The sequence below is a fragment of the Typopeltis vanoorti genome, chromosome 2, assembly GCF_054136105.1.
Source record: "Typopeltis vanoorti isolate ZY-2024b chromosome 2, IOZ_Tvanoo_1.0, whole genome shotgun sequence".
In the NCBI taxonomy this organism is placed as follows: Eukaryota; Metazoa; Arthropoda; class Arachnida; order Uropygi; family Thelyphonidae; genus Typopeltis; species Typopeltis vanoorti.
Genome location: NC_143550.1, coordinates 184239225 through 184261962, shown reverse-complemented (window position 1 = coordinate 184261962; position 22738 = coordinate 184239225). Strand labels below are relative to the sequence as shown.

At 39.5% G+C, this 22738-nt stretch overlaps 1 protein-coding gene across 1 annotated transcript; it reads left to right on the top strand.

The window, feature by feature from the left end:
• Nucleotides 1-3303: 3303 nt before the first annotated feature.
• Nucleotides 3304-3813, top strand: LOC150109720 (zinc finger BED domain-containing protein 5-like). The gene has a single exon (XM_090403098.1). It carries the CDS (start codon nucleotides 3304-3306, stop codon nucleotides 3811-3813), a length of 510 nt encoding a protein of 169 aa, XP_090259224.1.
• The last annotated feature ends 18925 nt before the right edge of the window (nucleotides 3814-22738 follow it).

Below are 22738 nucleotides of genomic sequence, written 5' to 3'. Positions count from 1 at the left end.
ACAAATAATTGTATTACATAAATAACATAATATATGTTGCTATTTTATTTTATAAGCAGAGTCGAAAATTACTTAGAATTCTAATTAGGTATCGTTTCATATTTCAGAATGAAAGAAAGAACTAATAATAATTAAAGTCTCGCTGAATTCATGGAAACTTCATTTCTATGAATTTATTACTTGTAAAAAAGAAATATTTATAGTGGTACTCTATTTTTTAAAGAACAGGAAGAAGTTTTTCAAAAATAGGTTTTAGGTGTCATTAGATTGTTGAGGTCGAATCTGATCTGACAGATACATGCTAATTGTTAACATTGAATACTCTTTAACCTCTCTATTGTATAGGTTGAAGGTCATGAGTGGCTGCGCGTGAGTATATTATGAGTGCTATTTCGCACTTTTGTTGCTGTCAGTTTGGTTTAACACGTGTTATGTAAAGATTTGGGATATTTGACCTGCAGAGGTCGCGGCAGATCTGACAGACACTTGCTTATTTTGTAACAAAAATTGTTATTCTTTATATTTCTTTGTTTCAATAATTTCTTGATTGTAACTGAAAATAAATAAACCATCATGTATTACTGCTGAGAGCCAAAGGCTTATTATTATGATACATATCATCTAGGACACATTTCTCATCTAGGACAGTGTTGTTTCCCGGAAACAACACTGTCCTAGATGAGAAATGTATCCCCGATGAAAATCATTCCATCCCTTATCCATCTTTGAAATCCCATGGTTTTTGGAATCCCATGGGTTTGGAAACCATCCCATGGTTTCCTGTCCAAGTGTTGTTTCCCAACCTGTGGTTGGGAAACACTTTTCACTTTGTTCACGGCCCCCTCGAAAAAAATCGTAATATAGACATATATTATTATAATATTTATTGTATTTATATTCAATACAAAACATACACAGCGAATATTGCAAAAATAAATCAGATGCAAATATCACAATTTTAGCATCTTACATACATATTTGACATGGCACATTATCTCATATTTAATATAGATAGATATATTGTTATTGCACATTTGCAGTACAAGCACATGAAACGTAAAACGATTAGTAATAAAGAAAGAATTGAAAACATAAAAGAAGTTTAATAACAATTTAATGTGATGGATGTGTTTCAATACCGCTACACCAATATCAGGTGAAATATTTGAAGTATTTAAGAGCGATCTTATCTGCAATTCTTAGATTTCTACTTTGAAATGAAACTTATATGAATAAGCAATATTTGTTAATCACTGGACAAATGTCTCATGGCTTGCCTCAAATGCGGGTCCAAAGACCACAAAGTTAACACCTGCCCATCAAGAACGCATGCAGAAAGGATGGGAGGTGATATTATGCCGGTCACAGTCACCTCAGTAGAGAAGCCTACAGCTACTTCAGAACAAGAGTCGGAAAACACTGATTTTCCAACTAAAAACGAGGCATACGGCAAAAAAACGGCTATAGAAGAAAAGGCAGCCGCCACAGAAACCATAGCCTGCACACCCAAGAAAGAGAAGAAGCGAGAAACAGCCAATAAACAAGCTGTGTCACATGATGAAATCACTGCAGAAGGAAAAGTAAATAAAACAGAAAACATGGAGGCAAGCAGCGCCCCCTTCTAAAGACCTCTGAGGTCAGAGGAAAAAGAAATGAAAAAAATAAAACCAGCAGAAACAGAAGAATTGGAGACTCCTCATGCAAAGGCAGGGGAGACTCTAAAGAACATAGTTAAAGGTATCCCTGGGGTGGCCGGAAAATTTCAAGATGCAATAGTGAGAATAGGGGAACCTGAGCTCCTCCTCACTGGGAAATATGGTCCAAACGTAGTTAGTGCAAAATGGGGTGACATATGTGTTGAAGACATCAGCCAAATCACCCCTGAACAAGTACAGCTAGCCATGGACATAGACGAGGAGGCGGCATCGGCGTTCTTCATAGCTCTCTCCAAATTAGACATGGCCAAGGGAAGTGAGGTGGCTAAAAGAATAATGACTGTCCACAAAAAGCGACAGTCACAATAACCATCCCATGGTTTCCTGTCCACAGCAATAGCTCTCTAGTTCCAACAGGTGGGGGAGGGCTTGAGAACCTGAGCGGCGAAGGCCTACAGCGAGGCGGTGCAGCTTCTTGAGAGCTGCATCGCTTAGGCAAGACCCTTTTCCCCCCATCTTTTTTTGGTTTCCAGTTCTTTCTATATAGTTTTATTTTCTCTGTACTTCATGTTTTCATTTTTGTTCCATGTTTCCTTTTTAGGATTTGTCCTTTTTTTTTTTAAATGAAAAATCAACAACCGTTTTAGAATCGCCCCTGGGGGGGAAACAGCTAAAACAGATCAAATGAGGCCTCTTTTACCTACCCTACTGCTATGCACTCTATCTTTATTTCCTCTCCTACTATCTGCTGACTCTCAGTCTATCTTACTCTACAGGCCGATGATGAAGATTTGATGAACTCACAAATTATTATCAATATTTACTAATATTCATTAAGCGCCGAAATACGCAGGAAGCAAAATTTGTGAACCAATGTGCGATTTTTTCCAATAAAATATAAAAAATAATAAATAATAAAAATTAAACATAATGAAAAACAAAAGCAATAGACTGTTGCAAGTTTGAGAGTAATATATTATTTTACGTGAAAATGTATTTTATGAAGATAATTATGTGATATTAAAAAAATAAAGGAAAATTATTATTTAACATAAATGATATTAAAAATAAATATTTTGTTTATATTCGTATGAATGTGGAGTGGCGTTTTTGATTTATGCTGACTCCGCTGTTAAGACACTACCGAGATGTGATGTTCTTGCCAACGCCCGGGAATGGGCTGAATTTTCTTTATGAATGAGATCACTAGCAAAGTATACAGAATATAATAACAGTAGCGTCACTCTAGTTGACATTATAATGTCAAATACAAAGTCAAATAAAACATAATCTAATGTCATTATAATGACAATATCCTCGTTATAATGGACAAATGGTTAGGAATTGAAAAATCGAAGAGAAAACGGCTGGCAGAGAACACTGACACAGCTAGCACTTCTAGTTTTAATCCTGAATCTCACGAAGCATTTAGAAAACGAAATGCTACAAGAAAGTAGAAAGAAAATTATTTGGAATATGGATTTTTTTCGAACGAGGATGAAAACGACCCCAGGCCCCAGTGCGTTATTTGTTACGAACAATTTTCGAATCACTCGATGAAACCATCGCTTCTGCTACGGCATTTTCAAAACAAAGAACCTGTTTAAAAGGTAACCCTCTCGACTTTTTTAAAAGAAAACGAACTGAAATGAAATCTAACAAAGGTTCACTTCATTCTTTTACTACAATTAACGAACGAGCGGAGGAAGCATCGTATTTGGTGAGTTTGAGAATTGCTCAAACTGCAAAACGACATATTAGTGGAGAAACTTTAATATTACCTGCAGCCAAAGACATTGGGATGTCTATTCTTGGCCCTACAGCAGCAGCCAAGCTGAATGTTGTTTCTTTGTCAGATGACCCTGCTTCGCGACGAATTAACGAAATGGAAGCTCAAGTAAAACAAACACTAATCGAAAATATGAAGCAAAGCAAATATTTTGCAATTCAGTTCGATGAGGAAAGTACAGACGTAAACAACTGTGCACAGTTGATGGCTTATATCCGAAATGAAACAGAACAAGTCATAGATGAAGAATTCTTATTTTGCGAGCCTCTTCCAAATCATACTACAGCGGATGAGATTTTTAAGAAAATTAATGAGTTTATCACTGGCCATGAAATAAATTGGAAAAAAATGTGTAGGAGTGTGTGCTAATGGTGCACGTTCAATAACAGGTTGTGGTGGTGGTGTTTTCGCCAAAATTAAAGAAGTTGCACCAAATGCCAAGTTTACACATTGCAGCATACACGGGTTTTCAGCCATGCTATTAATTAAAAATAAATATAGGACACGGTTGCAACTTGAACCTGACTTACGTTTGAAATTAATGAAGATAAACCCGACATATCAAAATTGTGTGCAATGAAACAGGCTCATCCGTCGCATTAATCCTCACCAATAATAAATCTCCTTAATATTTGCTCATGTATTATTACCCACCATTTACTATATTTCATTATAATGTAAAAGTTTCATATACGAATAGAAATGAATAATATAAATTTAAAATGTTTTATTCTTTGATTATAAACACTCCATTTGGGATGTATTGATTTTTAATCGGGAAATGCTTTTATGGTGGTACATATATTTTTTGATTCTTATTTATGTGGTACAAATTTTAAAAAGTTTGAGAAATCCTGCTCTAGGAGATGTGCTTTACATTTATGGAAAATACTAAGGAAAGATACCTGTAGCTTGTCCCACCTTTGCAACGAATTGCCCAAAGTTGCACTACTTATGTCCGCCGAAACTTTTAGTTTCTATATTTTCCTCACGAAAATCTTTAAGTAATATTGAAATAATGTTGGATTCAATATTTATCATACATATCTATCCTCTAGGAGATGTGCTTTACATTTATGGGGATACTAAGGAAATACCCTGTAGCTTGTTCCACCTTTGCAACGAGTTGCACTATTTATGCTGGTTTCAGTCGAAACGTTTAGTTTCTATTTATATATTCGACACGAAACTCTTGTAGTTTCTATATTCGGCTATGAAATAATGTTGGGCTCAATATTCACTTGAAAGTACTTTCAAGTATTATATTGGCAGTGTTTGTTCTTTATTTTTTTTTTGCATTTTAGCACATACTAATAATGAATGTATCTCTCAGCTATACCTCGTCCTACGCTACAAAATTAGGCTTGGGTAGTCGAGAGATTGGTTTCTGAGATGTCGGAGATTGAAAAAATGGCGGCCCGTGTGTTAGTGTTTTGTGTAGTGTATTATTGATGATGAAATTAAAGAGTCAGCTGAGTCATTGTGTTGTTAATTAGTGGCGATAGTTTTGAATGATAAATGATATATGCAGAGGTAAGTGTTCTTCATTTTCTGAGGTTTTTTAAGGTGAAATATTTGCTACCGTTGCTGGTAGATCGATTTGATCTACGGGATATATATAATAGAGTAACATTTTATTGCTGGTAGACACCTAAGAGTGTCTACGGGATCTGCTAGTGGACCCTCAAAAGTTCACAGGATTGTCTTTGCCTGCTCGGGGCACCTGAGGGACCTCTACTCTTTCTCCATCTGTGTCTCAACACATTTTTATTTCTTGAAATGACAACACTTCTAAATGAGACCCAATTCGAAGAAGTCTACAGGGAATTCCTCAGACTGGGAAAGCTACTGAGTGATAACTGGCCGGGAAAGGTTAAACTGTATGACACGTTTCCCCCCGAATGTGTCTCAGACGCTGTCGCTGAAGATCATTTAGAGTCGATGCCTTCTACTCCTTCAGACTTTGCAGAAGTGCGTGCTCACAAAGTCGTCGCTGAAGATCATTTAGAGTCGATGCCTTCTACACCTTCAGACTTTGTAGAAGTGCGTGCTCGCAAAAAGCGAAGAACAACAGAAGAACCGCACAATGACAATACTGTAATGGAACAGGATTCTCAGGGTTCGGACGCCGCTACCTCTCCCAAAGAAAAGGTGCCTCCGGTCATCCTTAGAGAAAAACAAAAGTGGGCAGCTTTACGATCCACAATGTCCAATCTGCATATTGGCTTCATTAAGGCCAAAAACATGGATGAAGGCATAAAGATTCAGCCAGCAACAGTGACAGACTACAGAAGGTTGACCAAGGAACTGGACAACAGAGGCATCCAGTATCATACCTTTGCGCTCAGTTCAGAAAAAAATTTAAAAGTAGTCCTTCGTGGTGTCTGTGAAGACATTGACACAGCAGAAATCGCTGCTGACCTAAATTCTCAGGATCTGCCACCAGTCAAAGTGAGCAGAATGTACAAAGCAGACAAAACTCCCATGCCATTAGTCCTTGTTGAGATTCACAAAATATATAAGGATATCTACAACTTAAAAACAGTCTGTGGTCTCATCGTCACACCAGAACCACTCCGTAAAAGATCATCTTCTGGGCAGTGCCACAGGTGCCAAAAGTTTGGCCATGCCCAGAATCTATGCCGAGCAGAATATAGATGTTTAAAATGTGGAGACAGCCACCCAACCAATACCTGCACTAAGCCAAGGACCTCCTCGGCCAAATGTGCCAACTGCAGTGGCCCTCATCCGGCGAACTACAAAGGATGTACTCAACACCCAAAGAACAGACGGATGGAGGCAATCAATCAGCCCTCCTCCTACAGTACAAGAACACCAGCCGCCCAGACATCAAAACCAGAGACTCATCGACCACAGTCGGAGACCTCCAACCAAAAGCAAACAAGAAGTTATGCCGATGTGACCCGTACAACTAGGCCAATTCCAGAACAAAATCAACCAAGAGCACCTAAAAACCTAACAGCTATTATCACGGCCTCACTAGCAAACATGCTACAAAATTTTAGCCTATCAAACCCTACTGAAACCTCCACTAAAAGATTTCTTCGTGAAACACAGGTCATCCTCACAGCTCTCATAAATGAATAGTAACAAACTCATTCCAGCATCTCTTCAAATAGTTGCTTGGAACGCAAATGGCCTCAAAAACAAAATCCTGGAACTCCGTGCCTTCACATCTAGGTATCAGCCAGATGTTATTCTAATCAGCGAAACTCATCTAAGACCCTCAGACAACCCTACAATAAGGGGCTATCACCTATACAGAAATGACAGACTACTCTACAGAGGTGGTGGCACTGCCATCTTCATTAAAAACTACATTAAGCACCACTCTGTGAGCATTCCTTCAACCACTAACCTTGAGATCACAGGAGTGGAAGTAGTCACCAGCTCCACTGGCAAACTGAAAATCTACTCAGCTTACAACCCTCCCCAAAAATCTCTACTTCACTCTGATCTAAATGCCATCTTAGGCATCAGAGGGCCCACCATTATTGCCGGGGATCTGAATTCCAAGCACCCTGCCTGGAATTGTTCAACCACAAACAAGAATGGTTGCATCCTTTTCAATTACTTAGGATCAAGCAACGCTGTTGTGGCAGGCCCCACCGAACCAACTCATCTCAGTACGTTCGGCACTGCTGATATCCTGGATATAGCTATCCTGCAGGATATTAAACTTCAGTACAGTATCATTTCTATGGATGAACTGTCATCCGATCACAATCCAATACTGCTGCAGCTGGGAAATCAGGAATTCCTGTGTCCTCCTTCTCACTCCTACATTGTATGGGAAAGACTGTCAGCAGCACTCAAGGATTATATTGGACCTGTTCCTCACATACGCACAAAAGAAGAAGTAGAAACTGCAGTTACAAATCTCACACAACAAATTAATTCTGCTATAAAGGTAGCTTCCTCCTACAAATCTGCCCGCAAGCCAGATCGTTTGCCTGAAGACATCATGAACTTAATCAGAGATAAAAACAGAGCTCGAAAGAGATTCCGTAACACGTGTGCACCACAAGACAAAACAAATCTAAACAGACTAAATGGGGCAGTAAGAGATGCACTGAAAGTTCACAGAGACTATGTATGGGATGAAAAGTGATCCTCCATTTCACCTAGTGATCACTCCATCTGGGGACTACTGAAAAATACCAAAAACAAAGGCAGATCCCTTCCCCCAATATTAACTGATCAGGGCCTTGCTCACACAGATGTGGACAAAGCAGAGGTTATAGCGCACAGCTTGGAAGAGCAATGCAGGCCTTCGTATGGAAACTTTGACTTTGACCACATACATAAGATTCACAGCAAGGTCAGACACTCACTCAAACTTCCTATCACCAGCACTGACCATATTGCATCAACATCACCTGCTGAGATATATGACATTATTAAAAATTTAAAGAACAAAAAAGCTCCTGGACCAGACGGCATTACTAATCGTGTGATTAAACTTCTGCCCCGGAGGGCAGTAGTGTACCTGACCAGTATAATAAATGCAATTTTAAGATTTCACTATTTTCCTTCCACCTGGAAACTGGCTGACGTAATTCCCATACATAAGCCAGGCAAAGACTCACACCTACCCCAAAATTATCGTCCAATCAGTCTCATCTCAAATCTGGGTAAGGTTGCAGAGAAGGTCATCCTCTCACGACTTCAAACCTCAATAAATGACCTAAACATCCTTCCAAAAGAACAGTTTGGTTTTAGGCAACACCATAGTACTACCCAGAAAATCCACAGAATTGTTGAATACATCACAACCAGCTACAACTGGCGCCAGTGCACAGGCGCTGTTTTCCTAGACTTATCCAAAGCATTTGACAAAATCTGGCATTTTGGACTCCTGCACAAGCTTATCTCAGCCGGCATCTCACCTAAAATGGTTCATTTAATCCACTCATATCTTCAAAATAGATCAACGCAAGTAAAAATCAACGGTTCTACATCCTCCCAGCGCCACATCTTTGCTGCAGTGCCGCAGGGATCTCTGCTGGCTCCATTGCTGTTCTCTGTATACATGTCAGACATCCCACACAATCCGATGACTTCCATTTTGGCCCTATATGCAGACGATACGGCAATACTAACCAGATCTCTCAGACCCCTTTTCATTACCAGAAAGCTTCAAGAAAACATTCTAAAGCTGGAGGGTTGGTTCTCTAAATGGAGATTGGAAGTCAACCCCCAGAAAAGCTCAGCCGTTCTTTTCTCAAAAAAGCCAATGTCTCCTGTAGGAGATTTGTTACTATTCAATATTAAAATTCCCTGGCAGTCAGAAACAAATTACCTGGGTGTAATTCTCGACAAAAAGCTATCTTTCAATCAACACACCAAGTCTGCATGCACAAAGGCATCTAAAGCCATAGCACAAATCTATCCGCTAATTAATAGAAATAGCAAGCTCAGCAACAGAATCAAATTGCAGCTATACCAGTTGACGATTTGTCCTATAATCACCTATGCCTCTCCGGCCTGGAGCCACACTTCTAATGCTAACATCATCAAAATACAGCGAGTGCAGAACAAGTGCCTGAGAATGATTTTGAATGCCCCGTGGTATGTTAGAAACACTCAACTCCACAGAGACACAAATATTCCCTATATCTTCTCTTTTCTACGATCCTTAGCCACCAAGTTTTTCCTAAAGACGTCCACACATCCCAACGATTTGGTTCAACAAGCTACAGCATACGATCCAACGGACATATTCAAATACAGAAGACCAAAAGCTATATTGGCCTCCTTTAGTGATGCATAATCTCCATGCCCAATCAGGGCGAGCATTCTGCTCATAAATTTTACCTTCACTGCAACCACAACAGATAGCGGGGAATATGAAAAGCATCTTGCTTCACCCCTAAAGACATAAATGTCAATTGTCAATTAGGCTTGTTCTCCTCCGAACGTTTAGATTACCAAACTCTTGTCAGCGCATAGCAGCACAAGACGGGAAAGCGGTTTGGCAAATTCATGCTACCGGCCAAACACTCACAACCACGGGAGACATTCTGCGGCAATTTTCCCAGCATTACACGAGAACCTATTCCGACAAAGCTGAGGAGACAGGCGACCTCGGAGTGTGGAACATTGACAACATGCCTGAACACCTCAGAACTCTTGAAAAGAGACCAATCACTTCGGAAGAGGTTACTCGAGCCTATAAACAGCTTAAGCTACGGAAAACCCCTGGCCTGGATGGGCTAGGCGTTGAGCTCTATCGCTCAGCCTGGAACTTCATCTTGCCTATCCTGGTCTCACTATTCAACGGATTCCTATTCACTGATGACGTACCTGCTGACTTCGTTAGTGGGTACACAATTTTCATCCCCAAGAAAGGGAGAGACCTGAATAGCATGGGTAGCTGGAGGCCCATTTCCTTGACTAACACAGACTACAAACTATTCGAAAGAGTGATTTGTAACCGTCTGAAGTTGGGCATTGGGAATGTGCTAACCAGCACTCAAGTATACGGAGTTCCGGGAAGATCGATGGCGCTCAACCTCTTCCTGATAAGAGACCTTCTTCGCTTTGTGACGAACAAGGAACTCCCAATTGCACTCGTATCAGTAGGCTTAGATAAAGCGTTCGATAGTGCAAAGCACAACTTCATGCACTATATCCTAGAGCAAGTGGGAGTGGCGGCCTGCGTAAGGGAAGCAATCAAAAGCATGTACGGTAAAACAACAACGCACATTGCGATTAATGGGTTTCTTTCAGAACCCATTCCCATACAGAGGGGTTTGGCAAGGCTGCCCCCTTAGCCCCCTTCTTTTCTCTTTAGTACTAGAGCCTCTTCTAAAAAAAATTGATGAGACGCGCGCAGTAAGAGGAATACCGCTACCCTTAGGCTCCAAACAGAGCAAAACTGTCGCATATGCCGATGACATTGTCGGAACCCTTAGGGATTCCGAATCGATTTACATCTTCTTCGGCATACTGCGAGAGTTCAGCGTGCCCAGTGGTCTTCACACAAACCCAGAAAAAACAAGAATCAAAATTTATGGGAAATTCGACCCTGCCAGTCTTCCGTATGGTCTGAAACCCACAACCGGCCCATTAACAATACTAGGAATTCCCTTCCTAGAGACCGCAGTGTTGCAAACACAACACTTAATAGAAATGTGTCGCGAAAAACTCAAACCCTTCAGTCCCAACTATCTATCATTCGAAGGTAGAGCAACAGTTATCAAAACAGTCCTAAAACCGATGTTACTGCACACCATTAACCTCACAAACTTAACAGACACACAAGACAACGCCATTCACAAACATATCACTAATTTTTTCTGGAACAACAGGAAACACGAGGTGCGTAGGGCATTTCTCCATCTTCCCCCCCACACAAGGGGGATTCGCCCTGCCAATCCTCAAATACTGCCACCTAACCAACACTGCTCAGACCATACGGAAAGCACTGGCATCAAATCACCCTTCCGGCAATCTGATTAAATACTTCTTAGGATTTTTCCTACCCTACTTTGGGATCACTGGCAACGCCGGACCATGTGCGGAGACGGTGCCTGAGTGGTACTACACAATATGCAAACTTTTTAAAAAATTGGCAACGGATGGAGTTCGAGTGCTTCAGCTCAGCCCAAACAAGCTGTACTGGAAAATTTTTGACAGATTTGACTGGGAAAAACCCGATCTGGGCACAAACGAAGAGGTGCTGTTCACCAACATAAAAAACAGCTGGGGGCAACCATTTCACCGGGACTTAGCCTGGAGAATCGCCTACGGCAGACTCCCGGTGAAACTGGTAAAATCAGCTTACAACCCGCGACCATGCAACCCCTTCTGCGACGTCTGCGGTGCGATAGAAACCGTAGGGCATCATCTCTTCTTTCACTGCCCGCCAGCACAGCGTGTTTGGCACAGACTGGCTGAGGTGCTTGGGATCCCAGTGTTAAGAACTGTCTCTCAGCCTACCTCCGCCTCTTCCTGGAGCAGGAAAGGTACTTACGGGGAGAAGAGCGGTTCCTGAGGAGATGGTGCGATCCACTAACCATCTGCCAGATCATACAGGGGGGAATCCGGTTGTGTCTGCTCCTATAACACCTTCAAGTTGTAGGTGTTGACGCTATCTCGATCTTCCTTCCCGATCAGCGTTTAACCCATAGGTATGTTTAGTCCTTTCGCAGTTGAAAGTTTTTCTGTCCCCAGGTTGGGGTTGACCTGAACAAACCCGGACTGCGAAGGCCAACATCGAGGTGGTCCCAAGCCCTTTTCAGGGCGGGGTCTTCCGGGCCAGGTCATCTCCCTTCTTTTCCTGGTTATACTGTTCTGGGTTTGCTCGGCAAACTCATTCCTCTATAGAATTGTCTTCCACATAGTCTTTAGATTTATTTACACTTGTTAAATTTGCTTAGTCTCTCATTTTTTTTTCCTTTTTAGGATTTTTCCTTTTTTAAAGTGAAAAATCAACGACCATTTTAGAAGCACCCCTGGGGGTCAACAGCTAAAACAGGTCAGCTGAGGCCTCTTTCATCTACTCTACTACTATGCACTCTAACTTTATTTCCTCTCCTACTATCTGCTGAACCTCAGCCTATCTTACTCCACAGGCTAATGATGAGATACGTTGAACTCACAAATTATTATTATTAGTTTCTATATTCGGTTATGAAATAATGTTGGATCCAATATTCACTTAATTTGTACCATCAAGTATTATATTTGCAGTCTTTCTTCTTTATTATTTTTTTATTTTTTTATTGAAGAAGACTTCGAGGTCGAATTTTTCTTCAATTCAACAAAGAGATTTGTCTCGTAATTTTACGACCGTGAAAAGGCCGCAATTTTGCGCGGAGTGTTAATAACTCAATTTTGTAACCAGTGTTTTAATAACACTCGGGAGGTCGTAAATTTGTAGCGTAGGACGAGGTATATCTGAGACTTACATGCATTACTAGTATGTGCTAAAATAAAAAAAAAATAAAGAAGAAACACTGAAAATATAATACTTGATGGTACAAATTAAGTGAATATTAGATCCAACAATATTTCATAGCCGAATATAGAAACTAGAAGAGTTTGGTAATCTAAACGTTCGGAGGACACAAGCCTAAGCAGTGCAACATTTGGAAACCCGTTGCCAAGGTGGAACAAGCTACAAATGACTTTCTTTAGTATTTTCCATAAATGTAAAGCACATCTCCTAGAGGATATGTATGATAAAAATATGAATGATAAATATTGAAGCCAACATTATTTCAAGAGTTTCGAAAATGTAGAAACTTAAAGTTTCGGCGGACACAAGCATAAGTAGTGCAACTTTGGGCAACTCGTTGCAAAGGTGAAACAAGCTACATATGTCATTCCTTGGTATTTTCTATAAATGTCAAGCACATCACTTAGAGCAGTGGTCACCAAAGTAGTCGGAATAACATTGTTAGGGGTCGATAGAAAAATATAAGACATCATTGTATGGGTAATATTTAATTCGGTTAACTTGGATTACCTCCATCCTGAAGGTAATCTTCACTCTTAATTGACAACGCAATTAAGAGTGAACGTGGGAACAGTGACATGAGTAGGACTTGTAAGATGGAGCAACGTCATGAAAAGAGTTACGTTGGCCAATCAAGTAGGCCAAAATGGCGGTGGTTCCCGTTCGACAGGTGCGTATATGGTTGAAGCTGGTTTCAGTCATGTTTATTCCATTTTAACAAAACAAAGAAATAAGCTAGATATAGAATTCCGTGGCGATTTAAAGCTGAACCTTACTAATTTTGAACTCAACATTTCTAATCATGTCAAGAGTCACGAAGCACACCCTTCACATTGACAACGTTAGTAAATTGTATACTAAGTTAATAAAATTCTTATTTTCATTGCCGATTGAAGCCCATTGGCTGTTTTATTTAAGTCTTATTTTCATATATATAAGGAAGATTGTATTAATGTTATTTTGTTATCTAAATTAAATTTTATTTTTATATATTATTTATCCCTCCTATCAAATATGCAATATTAAGAAGGACGTCAAAAACAAAAACGTATCCCTTTGACGTTAAGCCAATATAATAATACAGTATATACTATATTATACATACAATAAACACTGTAACGATAAAATAAACAATCTAAAAACTCACATAAGCGTCTTTTTTGCTTGTCCTATTATAATTAAAATAGTAAAATAGAGGGGGTCGATAAAAAGTCAAGAAACTCTTGAAGGGGTCGACGGTCAAAGAGGTTTGGCAACCCCTCACCTAGAGGATATGTATGATAAAAATTAGACTTTGGCTCTCTATTTCAGTAATACATGATGGCTTATTTATTTTCAGTTACAATCTAGAAATTATTGAAACAAAGAAATATAAAGAATAACAATTTTTGTTACAAAATAAGCAAGTGTCTGTCAGATCTACCGGGACCTCTACAGGTCAAATATCCCAAATCTTTACATAACACGTGTTAAACCAAACTGACAGCAACAAAAGTGCGAAATAGCACTCATAATATACTCACGCGCAGCCACTCATGACCTTCAACCTATACAATAGAGAGGTTAAAGAGTATTCAATGTTAACAATTAGCATGTATCTGTCAGATCAGATTCGACCTCAACAATCTAATGACACCTAAAACCTATTTTTTACAAACTTCTTCCTGTTCTTTAAAAAATAGAGTACCACTATAAATATTTCTTTTTTACAAGCAATAAATTCATAGAAATGAAGTTTCCATGAATTCAGCGAGACTTTAATTATTATTAGTTCTTTCTTTCATTCTGAAATATGAAACGATACCTAACTAGAATTCTAAGTAATTTTCGACTCTGCTTATAAAATAAAATAGCAACATATATTATGTATTTTATGTAATACAATTATTTGTTATGTAGTGTAGCAGTAGCTTATTTATTTGTATATGTATTATTTGTATATGTAGTGTAGCAGGAGATTTCTGCAAACGGGGAACGCTTGGCCCTGGTTTAAAGGTCTATCCATTTTTCCGGGACTTAATTCATAGTGAGATATTTTTCTCTCTTCCAAATGACTTCATTCTTGCCGCGAGTGAAGACCCTCGGTATAGAGGCAGGCGTCAACATACCGAAGAGGACTTTAGCGAGAGCTCTCGCCAACATAGTAGGGGCACAAAAGATATTTGGTTTTACCCCTTATGGAGCAGGTAGATATCAGGTAGTTGTGAAAGATATAGAAACCAGGAATAAGTTAATGGCAGGTGTAGAATGTGAAGGGAAAATGATCTATCCCTTCGTAGTAGGAAGTCTACTGAAGACACTACGAATAGAAAGGTTCCCTGTAGAATATCTCGAGGAAGGGAGTGAGATAATCAAAAAGGTTTTCTCAAAATGGGGAGACGTACGGGACGTCAAAATCACCAACGATGCCGACTACCCCGACTGGAAGACTGGCGAGGTGGCCTTCCTTATGGAGATGAAGGCTGAGGTCCCCAACTTTGTATTTCTAGGCTCTGTCAGGGTAGTAGTCAACTACCCTGGTGTAAGAAAGCAATGTTTTCGGTGCGGATCACTTGAACATCTAGGTGCAGACTGCCCGAAGAACAAATGCAGGAACTGCATGGCGGCAGGACATGCCCTAGGTCAGTGTGAGGCACCTTGCTTGAAATGTGGAAATACAACCCACAAAGTAGACGTTTGTCCAAACAGGACACAAGCAGAACGAATAGGAGGTGCTATATCGCCAACCGCAGCAGCCACTCCAGTAAATAAACCTGAACCCGAAAAAAAGGACGACATTCTAATTATAGGCAAAACAGCAGAGGAGCCTAAAACAACGGAGCCGGAAGACTTTCCAGTCATTGAACCCTCAGCTATCGTAACAGTAACAACAGGAAATCAAGCCGCCACCACGAAAAACTCAGAATGGAAAATAAAGAAAAAAAAGAAACGTAACGCAAGGAAAACTCGCATCGAGACGGAAGAGACCACAGAAGTAGAAGAAATGGAAGCTAGCAACAACACAGAAAAAAGACCAATCAGCCCTGAAGAAGGAGAAACGAAGAGAACAAAACCAGATAATACATGCCCAGAAGAAGTATCTGACTCTGAGGAAGAAGAAGAAAGGGAGATCAGAATAGAAAATCAAGAAGAGACTGAAAAATCAAGAAAAGGCAATATTACCTCAGCCGAGGAATCGGAGGAAGAATCCATCCCCGCCGTGGACGCCCAAAGGGTTCTAATGCGTTTAATCCCAGAAGACTCTGAGGTAATCCTCCAAAGGGCAATAGACAAAATAGGAGCACCTATACTCCTCCTCACAGGTCCTGAGACCATAAGCTTAGAATGGGGAGACCTCTATATAGAAAGATTAAGTGAACTAAACCCAGCACAGCTAAAAGGAATCCCTGAATTAAACGAAGAAACGGAAAGGAGTCTGTATAAAGCTCTTCACCAAATAATAAATGGCCGGGAAAAAACAGTAGCTTCTCAAATCTTACAGAAAAATACAACAAAAAAAGAGTTAAGGGCAAACTAAAAACTTGTCCTCCTTTCAGAACCAACTAAATACTTAATTCTATTGTACAACTTATTGGTTTCTCTAGCTCACTAAGGAGGGGGTAGACCTGAGAACCCGGGCTGCGAAGGCTTACGTCGAGGCGGTGCAGCTCCTTGTGGGCTGCATCACTCGGGCCGGGTTCTTCCCCCAACTCTCGGTTCGCTGGTTGAAAAAGTCCACCTCAATACGGATCCCGCTATCGCAGTTTTTTTTCTTTTTTTTTCTTTTTCAGTTGTAAGGCATAGTTTAAGAATAATCTAAGTTCCAAATTTTAACAAACGTTTTTCATTTTTTTAGGGGTTACGAGAGAACGTCTCCAGACACCTGGATTAATGTAACCTAAAGTTATCTTTTTCGTAATAAGTGAAGTATAAATTTTAAGTTTTTTTTTTTAGAACGGGTAAGGAGATTGTGTTTTACAGACCTTTTAGCCACAACCTCTGGGTTACACAGCTAAACAGGTTGACTGAGGCCTCTTTTTTACCTCCTACTATCCTACTCTACCTTTCTTTAACCTCCCCTATTACTACCTGCTGACCCTCAGCAATCTTTATACTCCAAAGGCCGATGATGAAAGACATGAACTCCCATTCTTGCCAAGGCCATTGATAAGGTCTGGTATGGAGGTCGTTTCTGTAATAATTGTAAAATTCTATTTCTATGCGCAAAATCCTGGCGGGAGTACCTCAAAATTCTGTTCTGGCCCCAATACTTTTCACAACTTACATGGCAGATATTCCTCTCAACCTAAAAACAACTACTACGGCTCTTTATGCCGACGACACCGCTATTCTAGCTAGATCGCTCAGCCCTCACCTAGCAATCACTAGACTCCAAGGAAGTATCAATGAGCTAGCAAACTGGTTCACCAACTGGAGAATTCAAGTAAACCCCCTCAAAAGCTCAGCCATGATGTTTTCAAGAAGAAAGATCTGCAACAAAGAAGACATCCTGCTCTCTGGTCAAAAGATCCCATGGCATTCAGAGACCAAATATCTTGGGGTATTGATGGATAAGAAACTCCTTTTCAACGAACACATCAATCTCGTTTGCTCCAAATCTTCCAAAGTCATAGCTCAGCTCTACCCATTGATCAACCGCAAGAGCAAATTGAACCTACATAATAAACTGCTTCTCTACCGGATGGTAATACGTCCAGTCATTACCTACGCCTCACCAGCATGGAGTCACACTTCAAGATCAAACATTTCAAAATTACAGAGAATCCAAAACAAATGCCTTAGGATGATCCTGGATGCACCGTGGTTCATCAGAAATTCACAAATTCACCGAAACCGGCACTCCATACATCTCCTCTCTTCTTCGTGATCTTGCAGAAAAATTCTTCGTGAAGTCAAGTTCACATTCAAACCCACTAATCGTGCAAGCTGTCAATTACAATGAGACTGATTACTACAAACACAAAAGACCGAAGGCTATTCTTCTCTCAACTGATCATAGCTAACACTACTGCCCTTAGAGGGCGAGCTTAATTGCTCACAAATCTCCCTTTCCCAAATAACTCTCGTTACAGATAAAGGGGAATATGAAAAGCACCTGTGCTTCACCCATCCTGTCAGTAACGTCAATGGTCAATGTCATTTACTCTCTCCCTCAAGACAAGAAACCAATGTATAAAGTAAACCACTTTTGTGGTTACTTAACTGCTTTGACTTGATTGATGATTGCTGAGTTTAAGTGGTTGGTTTCACGAGTGTTGTAGTGAAGTTCTCCTTCGCCTGAACATGAGTAGAAATCGTCTGCTTTGCGAGGCTATCTGTAGTTAAGCTCGCTCTTTCGCTCCCCTCTCACTTTTGGGAGGGGTGAGAGAAAATTTTTAGAGGGGGAAGCATGCATGGCTCCCCCTATATTATATAATCGAAAAGCAGGTTTTAAGTCGTATCGTAAGTTTTCATCATGCTCTATGATCTATGATATGATATGATTTTTCATTTTTACAGAATTATTTTTTGTAGATCTTCTGGTTTACTGGTAAGTCTTCGAGCCTACGGGATTTTGCTAGTATAGTATACCGTCTGGTCAACAGGATTATTTGCTAGTAGGACTTGTTCTTACGGCATACTCTAGTGGTTTTAACCGCTACTTACTCTTTCTTCTATTCTCTCTATCGCTTTTTCATATCATTTCTGCTGGCTGTTGCCAACAGTTGTACTCGTTTTCCGTTCTGATGTTTGAACGATGATATTCCTGATCTGATTTGATATTCCTGCATATTTAGTAATAACCTTAGTAGCTGGCAATGTGTGTGTGTGTGTGTGTGTGGAAATTATGCTAATTTAATATTTATTTACGTCTTTCGTATTCAAACTAAAGTGGTACAGTAAGCAATTGCTACAACATTATTTACAACAAATTAGGATACTTGGCAAATGAGAACAGCTTAAATTCAGTAAATAAATTATACAGGGAACAATAAGTAAAATATGAAGGGAAAATGAACTGTACAAAAGTTATACACGATAAATATAGAAATACACACACACACACACACACACACACACACACACACACACACACACACACACACACTTGTGATTGTCCTAAAACTTTGTGTGGAAAGGGAATCTGCGACCCTAACGCTTATTCTATCAGAAGACATCATTGCCAAATCCATACGGTGTCTACGGACGTCAAATGTGAAAAAAAAAAAGTTGAAATTTGAAAGGATCTTTTTCCAGGGAAGAGTAGATTATTTATTTACTCATTTTAGCGCTGCCGCGATCCTTTTGTGCTAAAAATCGTTAATTCTCGATTTAACACTTTGGATTTGGCAAGAAATGGAAACCGCAGATGGTAGGATCTGTTGAAGAGCCGGAGAGACAGACAGAGAGAGAGAGAGAGAGAGAGAGCTGTGAACATGCATCACAGTGTCTGGATGCGTGCGCTGAAAACAAATAATTATTTGATGCGGAATCGCGTGCGTCGTTCCTGAAGCAAGAAGTGAAACTTCCTCAGGACATTCAACAGAAATAACACATTAAGGATGCTCAATCGTTTCCCCAAGCTTTTGTCCTGTTGCCATTGTTTTTAGAGGGGAAGAAAAGGCCTTCGTATTTTGAAAACGCTTTCAACGCTTTCTTGGTCTACTTTAAAACACTAATTGCTTTGAAGGGGATATAATTATTCCCTTACAAAAATAAATAAATAAATAAATAAATAAATAAATAAATAAATTAAATAAATAAAATAAATAAATAAATAATAATAAACCATAGTTTTACGAGATTTTCAAAAGTGGATAAGGGATGGAATGATTTTCATCGGGGATACATTTCTCAGAGGAGAACAATTTATACCAATGAAACGCCCGGTAGATAATAATAAGTGAGAGAATGTCATCATAGTAAAAGCGTAGCAATTCACGGGAATGAATTTCGCTCAAGTATTGTTCTGCTACACGCCTTGAATTCTAAATGTTATTTCTTATTGAAGACGAGGACCGGCCTTCGAAGAAATCCGAGATATTCGTTTGCTAGAACACTTTCGTCCGGTTCAGGTCTGATCCTCTGACCCACGGGCGTTTCCGATGAAGTATTCTTACATTTTGTCATTTTGTATGAAAGGGAAAAAACGACGAAATGAGAATTTGGATTTGGACGACAATATTTTCTCCTCCTTATACGGCCTGTTACGTTCGTATACGAACGCAACAGGCATGACCTATTACGATTTGAAACCGCGACCTCATGAAGTCTCGGTTTCAACAAGTTATGGCTAACAAGCATAACTTGTCACTAAACTAACTTTCAGGTTAAAAATTCTTTAAAGAGTTTTTAAGCTGCACGAGATTTGAATCTGCAGCTTTGAGATGAGCTGCAGCTCCGTAAACCCAATATCACAGGTTTCGCTATTCTCAGAGAGGCTTCTGATGCTCGACATTTCCATCTCATCTCTTCAAGTTCTGCTAATAAGCTTACAATCCAGAATTAACTTGCAAAGTATAAAATAATTTTGTTCGTATAAGTAAGCCTGTAATAAAGATAGTTTTCAGGTTTCTTGAAATAATTAAAGGTTTTTGAACCTTTAATTATTTTTTTTGAGGGGGGGGGTTATGTATATATATAAATTTAGCCATTTGCATTCCAGAATAAAATATACCTCTCCCTCACTTGGGTGGGGCGTATATTTTATTCAAGTTTTAAAGATATTTTAGTAATATCTTGGAAACAGTAAGGAAAACGTAACTCAAAATTAATCGCGAAGTAAAGAGATGTAAAAACGTTGTGGTATTAGGGCAGCTGCCATGGACCCCGGGATTGGAAGGGGCGCCAGTGATAGGATATTTTAACAGTTGTAGGAATTGTGTGATTGGAAAAAAGGCGCGGCATAGAGTTTGCCACGTAAGAAATTAACCGAGTCACACTATTATAATTTCCTCCTCCCTCCAGACAAACCGTCTTGATAATGCATGCAGTTAACGAGCAAGAAATGTCGTTCAGTGTGTGTGTGTGTGTGTGTGTGTGTGTGGTTTATGGTGGAGTGCATATAATGGACTGAGCAATGTACGCCATTGATCGTTCAAGTGTTGCAAAGTGCAGAACGATCTCCCACGACAGTCATCGGTTCAGGGGAGGACAAGTCACATGCAATGGTAGTAACAACATCAATGCTACGGTAAATTGTAAATTTGTGTCCTGCAGCAAACTGATTAGCTAAAAGAAAATGGACAACAGAAGGAAGAGGACTAGGAGAAAGAAAAAAAAAAAAAAGAGAGAATTGGAGGCGCTGGGTATCGATCCCGGTACCTCTCACATGCTAAAGGAGCGCTCTACCCTATTTTTACCTTATATGAATATTATAAGTCATATACTTCCTCTTATGCAAATAGATATATTCATTACTATACACCATCTGAGATACGCCCCCTTGTGGTAGCACTGCTCTCATTTATGTATTCATTCGCGATTTTTGTCACGGCCAATTTATATCTTGCTTGACCACTTTTCTTTTTTTTTCCTTATTAGAAGGATTCTTTTTTCAGTGTTCTCATTTCACTTATCAATTAAAAGTCAATTAGGGAGACACTTTGCTGTTGATAATAATAATAATAATAATAAACGGTTGATGGCAGTGATTTCAAAGCATCAAATTCTATATTCTATAGTTATTAACAAATTATTTTAACAAATTATAAAATGTCTGGTTTTAGTGGTTTTTTTTTTTGTTTTGTTTGTTTGTTTTCCTGAGTTGTAAGTTAGTTTGCTAAATGTAATTGTTTCAATTACTTTGCTAAATGCCCCCCCCCCCTAATCTGTTGTTGTAGTAACAGCCTCATTGATTTTTTTTAAGAAAAAAAAAAAACTTGATTAAGGTTTAAAAGCCAAATTCTAAGTGATTATAATGCAGAAGAAGGGAAATAAGGAATAAAAGAAGAGAAACAATAGGAAGAGAGAGAGAGAGAGAGAGAGAGAGAATGAGGTAAATGAACTGCCGTTCTCAAACAGCCCACACTTTCTATTACATCTTTTCAAATCTTCGAGCATTTCCAGAAGAAGTCATCATTTTTAACATGACTTCATCTCATTTACAGCCCTTTACAGACTTGTCGAGTCATAGAAGACTCGACAAGAATTTTCCTGGGATCTTTCTTCTCCTGGTTTCCTTCTAACTGTTTGGGGGATGAACTTCTTTCAGCAGCTTTTATGTTAGTGAAATAACTATAGTCATTTCACCTGACCTCAAAGATCACGTTAGCATCCGAAAGTGTAGACCTAGCCTTGCAATATGACGATAAACTTGAAATTAAATTAAATTAAATTAAAATAAACTTGAAATGAAATTAAACATTGTCCGGTAGGATTATCTCGATGTCCACTGTCTCTACCTCTCGCTTTCGGCTGGTGGGACCTCAGATTTGTCGAAGAGATCTCGTGAAGCGATCTTTCAGTTAAATCAGGCAATGTCCAAGTTTTAGAACGTCCTTGGTATTATAACGTGTTGTTGTTCGGATTTACGGCCGAAGCAACAGGAGGTGAGGCCAGTGGATTATGTCTGAATGTGTTCTGATGGCTTGTTTGCCGATTTATCTCAAGAGAAAAAAATCAAATTTCCAAGAGTTTGTGAGTTAATTTCCAAAGTCACTTTCAGATGAAAAGCCTTGATGAAGAGACAAGGTGGAATCGAATCAGCTGCTCTCATAATATAAACACTTGATGTGCAGATAATTGAAAGGTGAATATCATTTTTCAAGTCCCAAAAGACTGGGAAAAAAGTAAATGAAGATATTTTTTAGGTCGCCAATAAACAGTCCGCTGCTGCCTTTTCCCCACCTTTTATACGTTTATCCGCAAGGAAGGACTTATTTTTTTATATAGTTATATTCTCCAAGCTGAGAGCTATCTGCTCATACTAGTCGTGTCGCACGAGGAGATAAAAAGGACATAAATTTGTAATGTTCCCAACCACCCCGCAACCAGGTCTATTTATTAAAAGTACATATACAATCTAAGTCCCTTTAACAGCACGGTCGGTAACCACAATGCCCTTTGGTTGGAAAGACCTGGGTGCGAATCCCGGGTCGCAAGAGAAAAACTGCATAACGTCCCCTTAAGCTGAAGGTGAGTTAGCCGGTCTCATACGTTATGAGAAAGAAGCGAATATTGTTGCACTGCATCCAGAAGAAGGAGTAACCGTCACTGCAACCTACCGTCTGTATCCGAACAGTACGAAATCGATTCAGTGCCAAAGATTTTTCCGCTGACTAACTAATTCAGACCGTCAGACTTACTATTTTGTTTATTCGCTAAAGG

Excerpts from the sequence above, each read along its gene's own strand:
- LOC150109720 (XM_090403098.1), top strand. The coding sequence starts at position 3,304 with ATGAAATCTAACAAAGGTTCACTTCATTCTTTTACTACAATTAACGAA.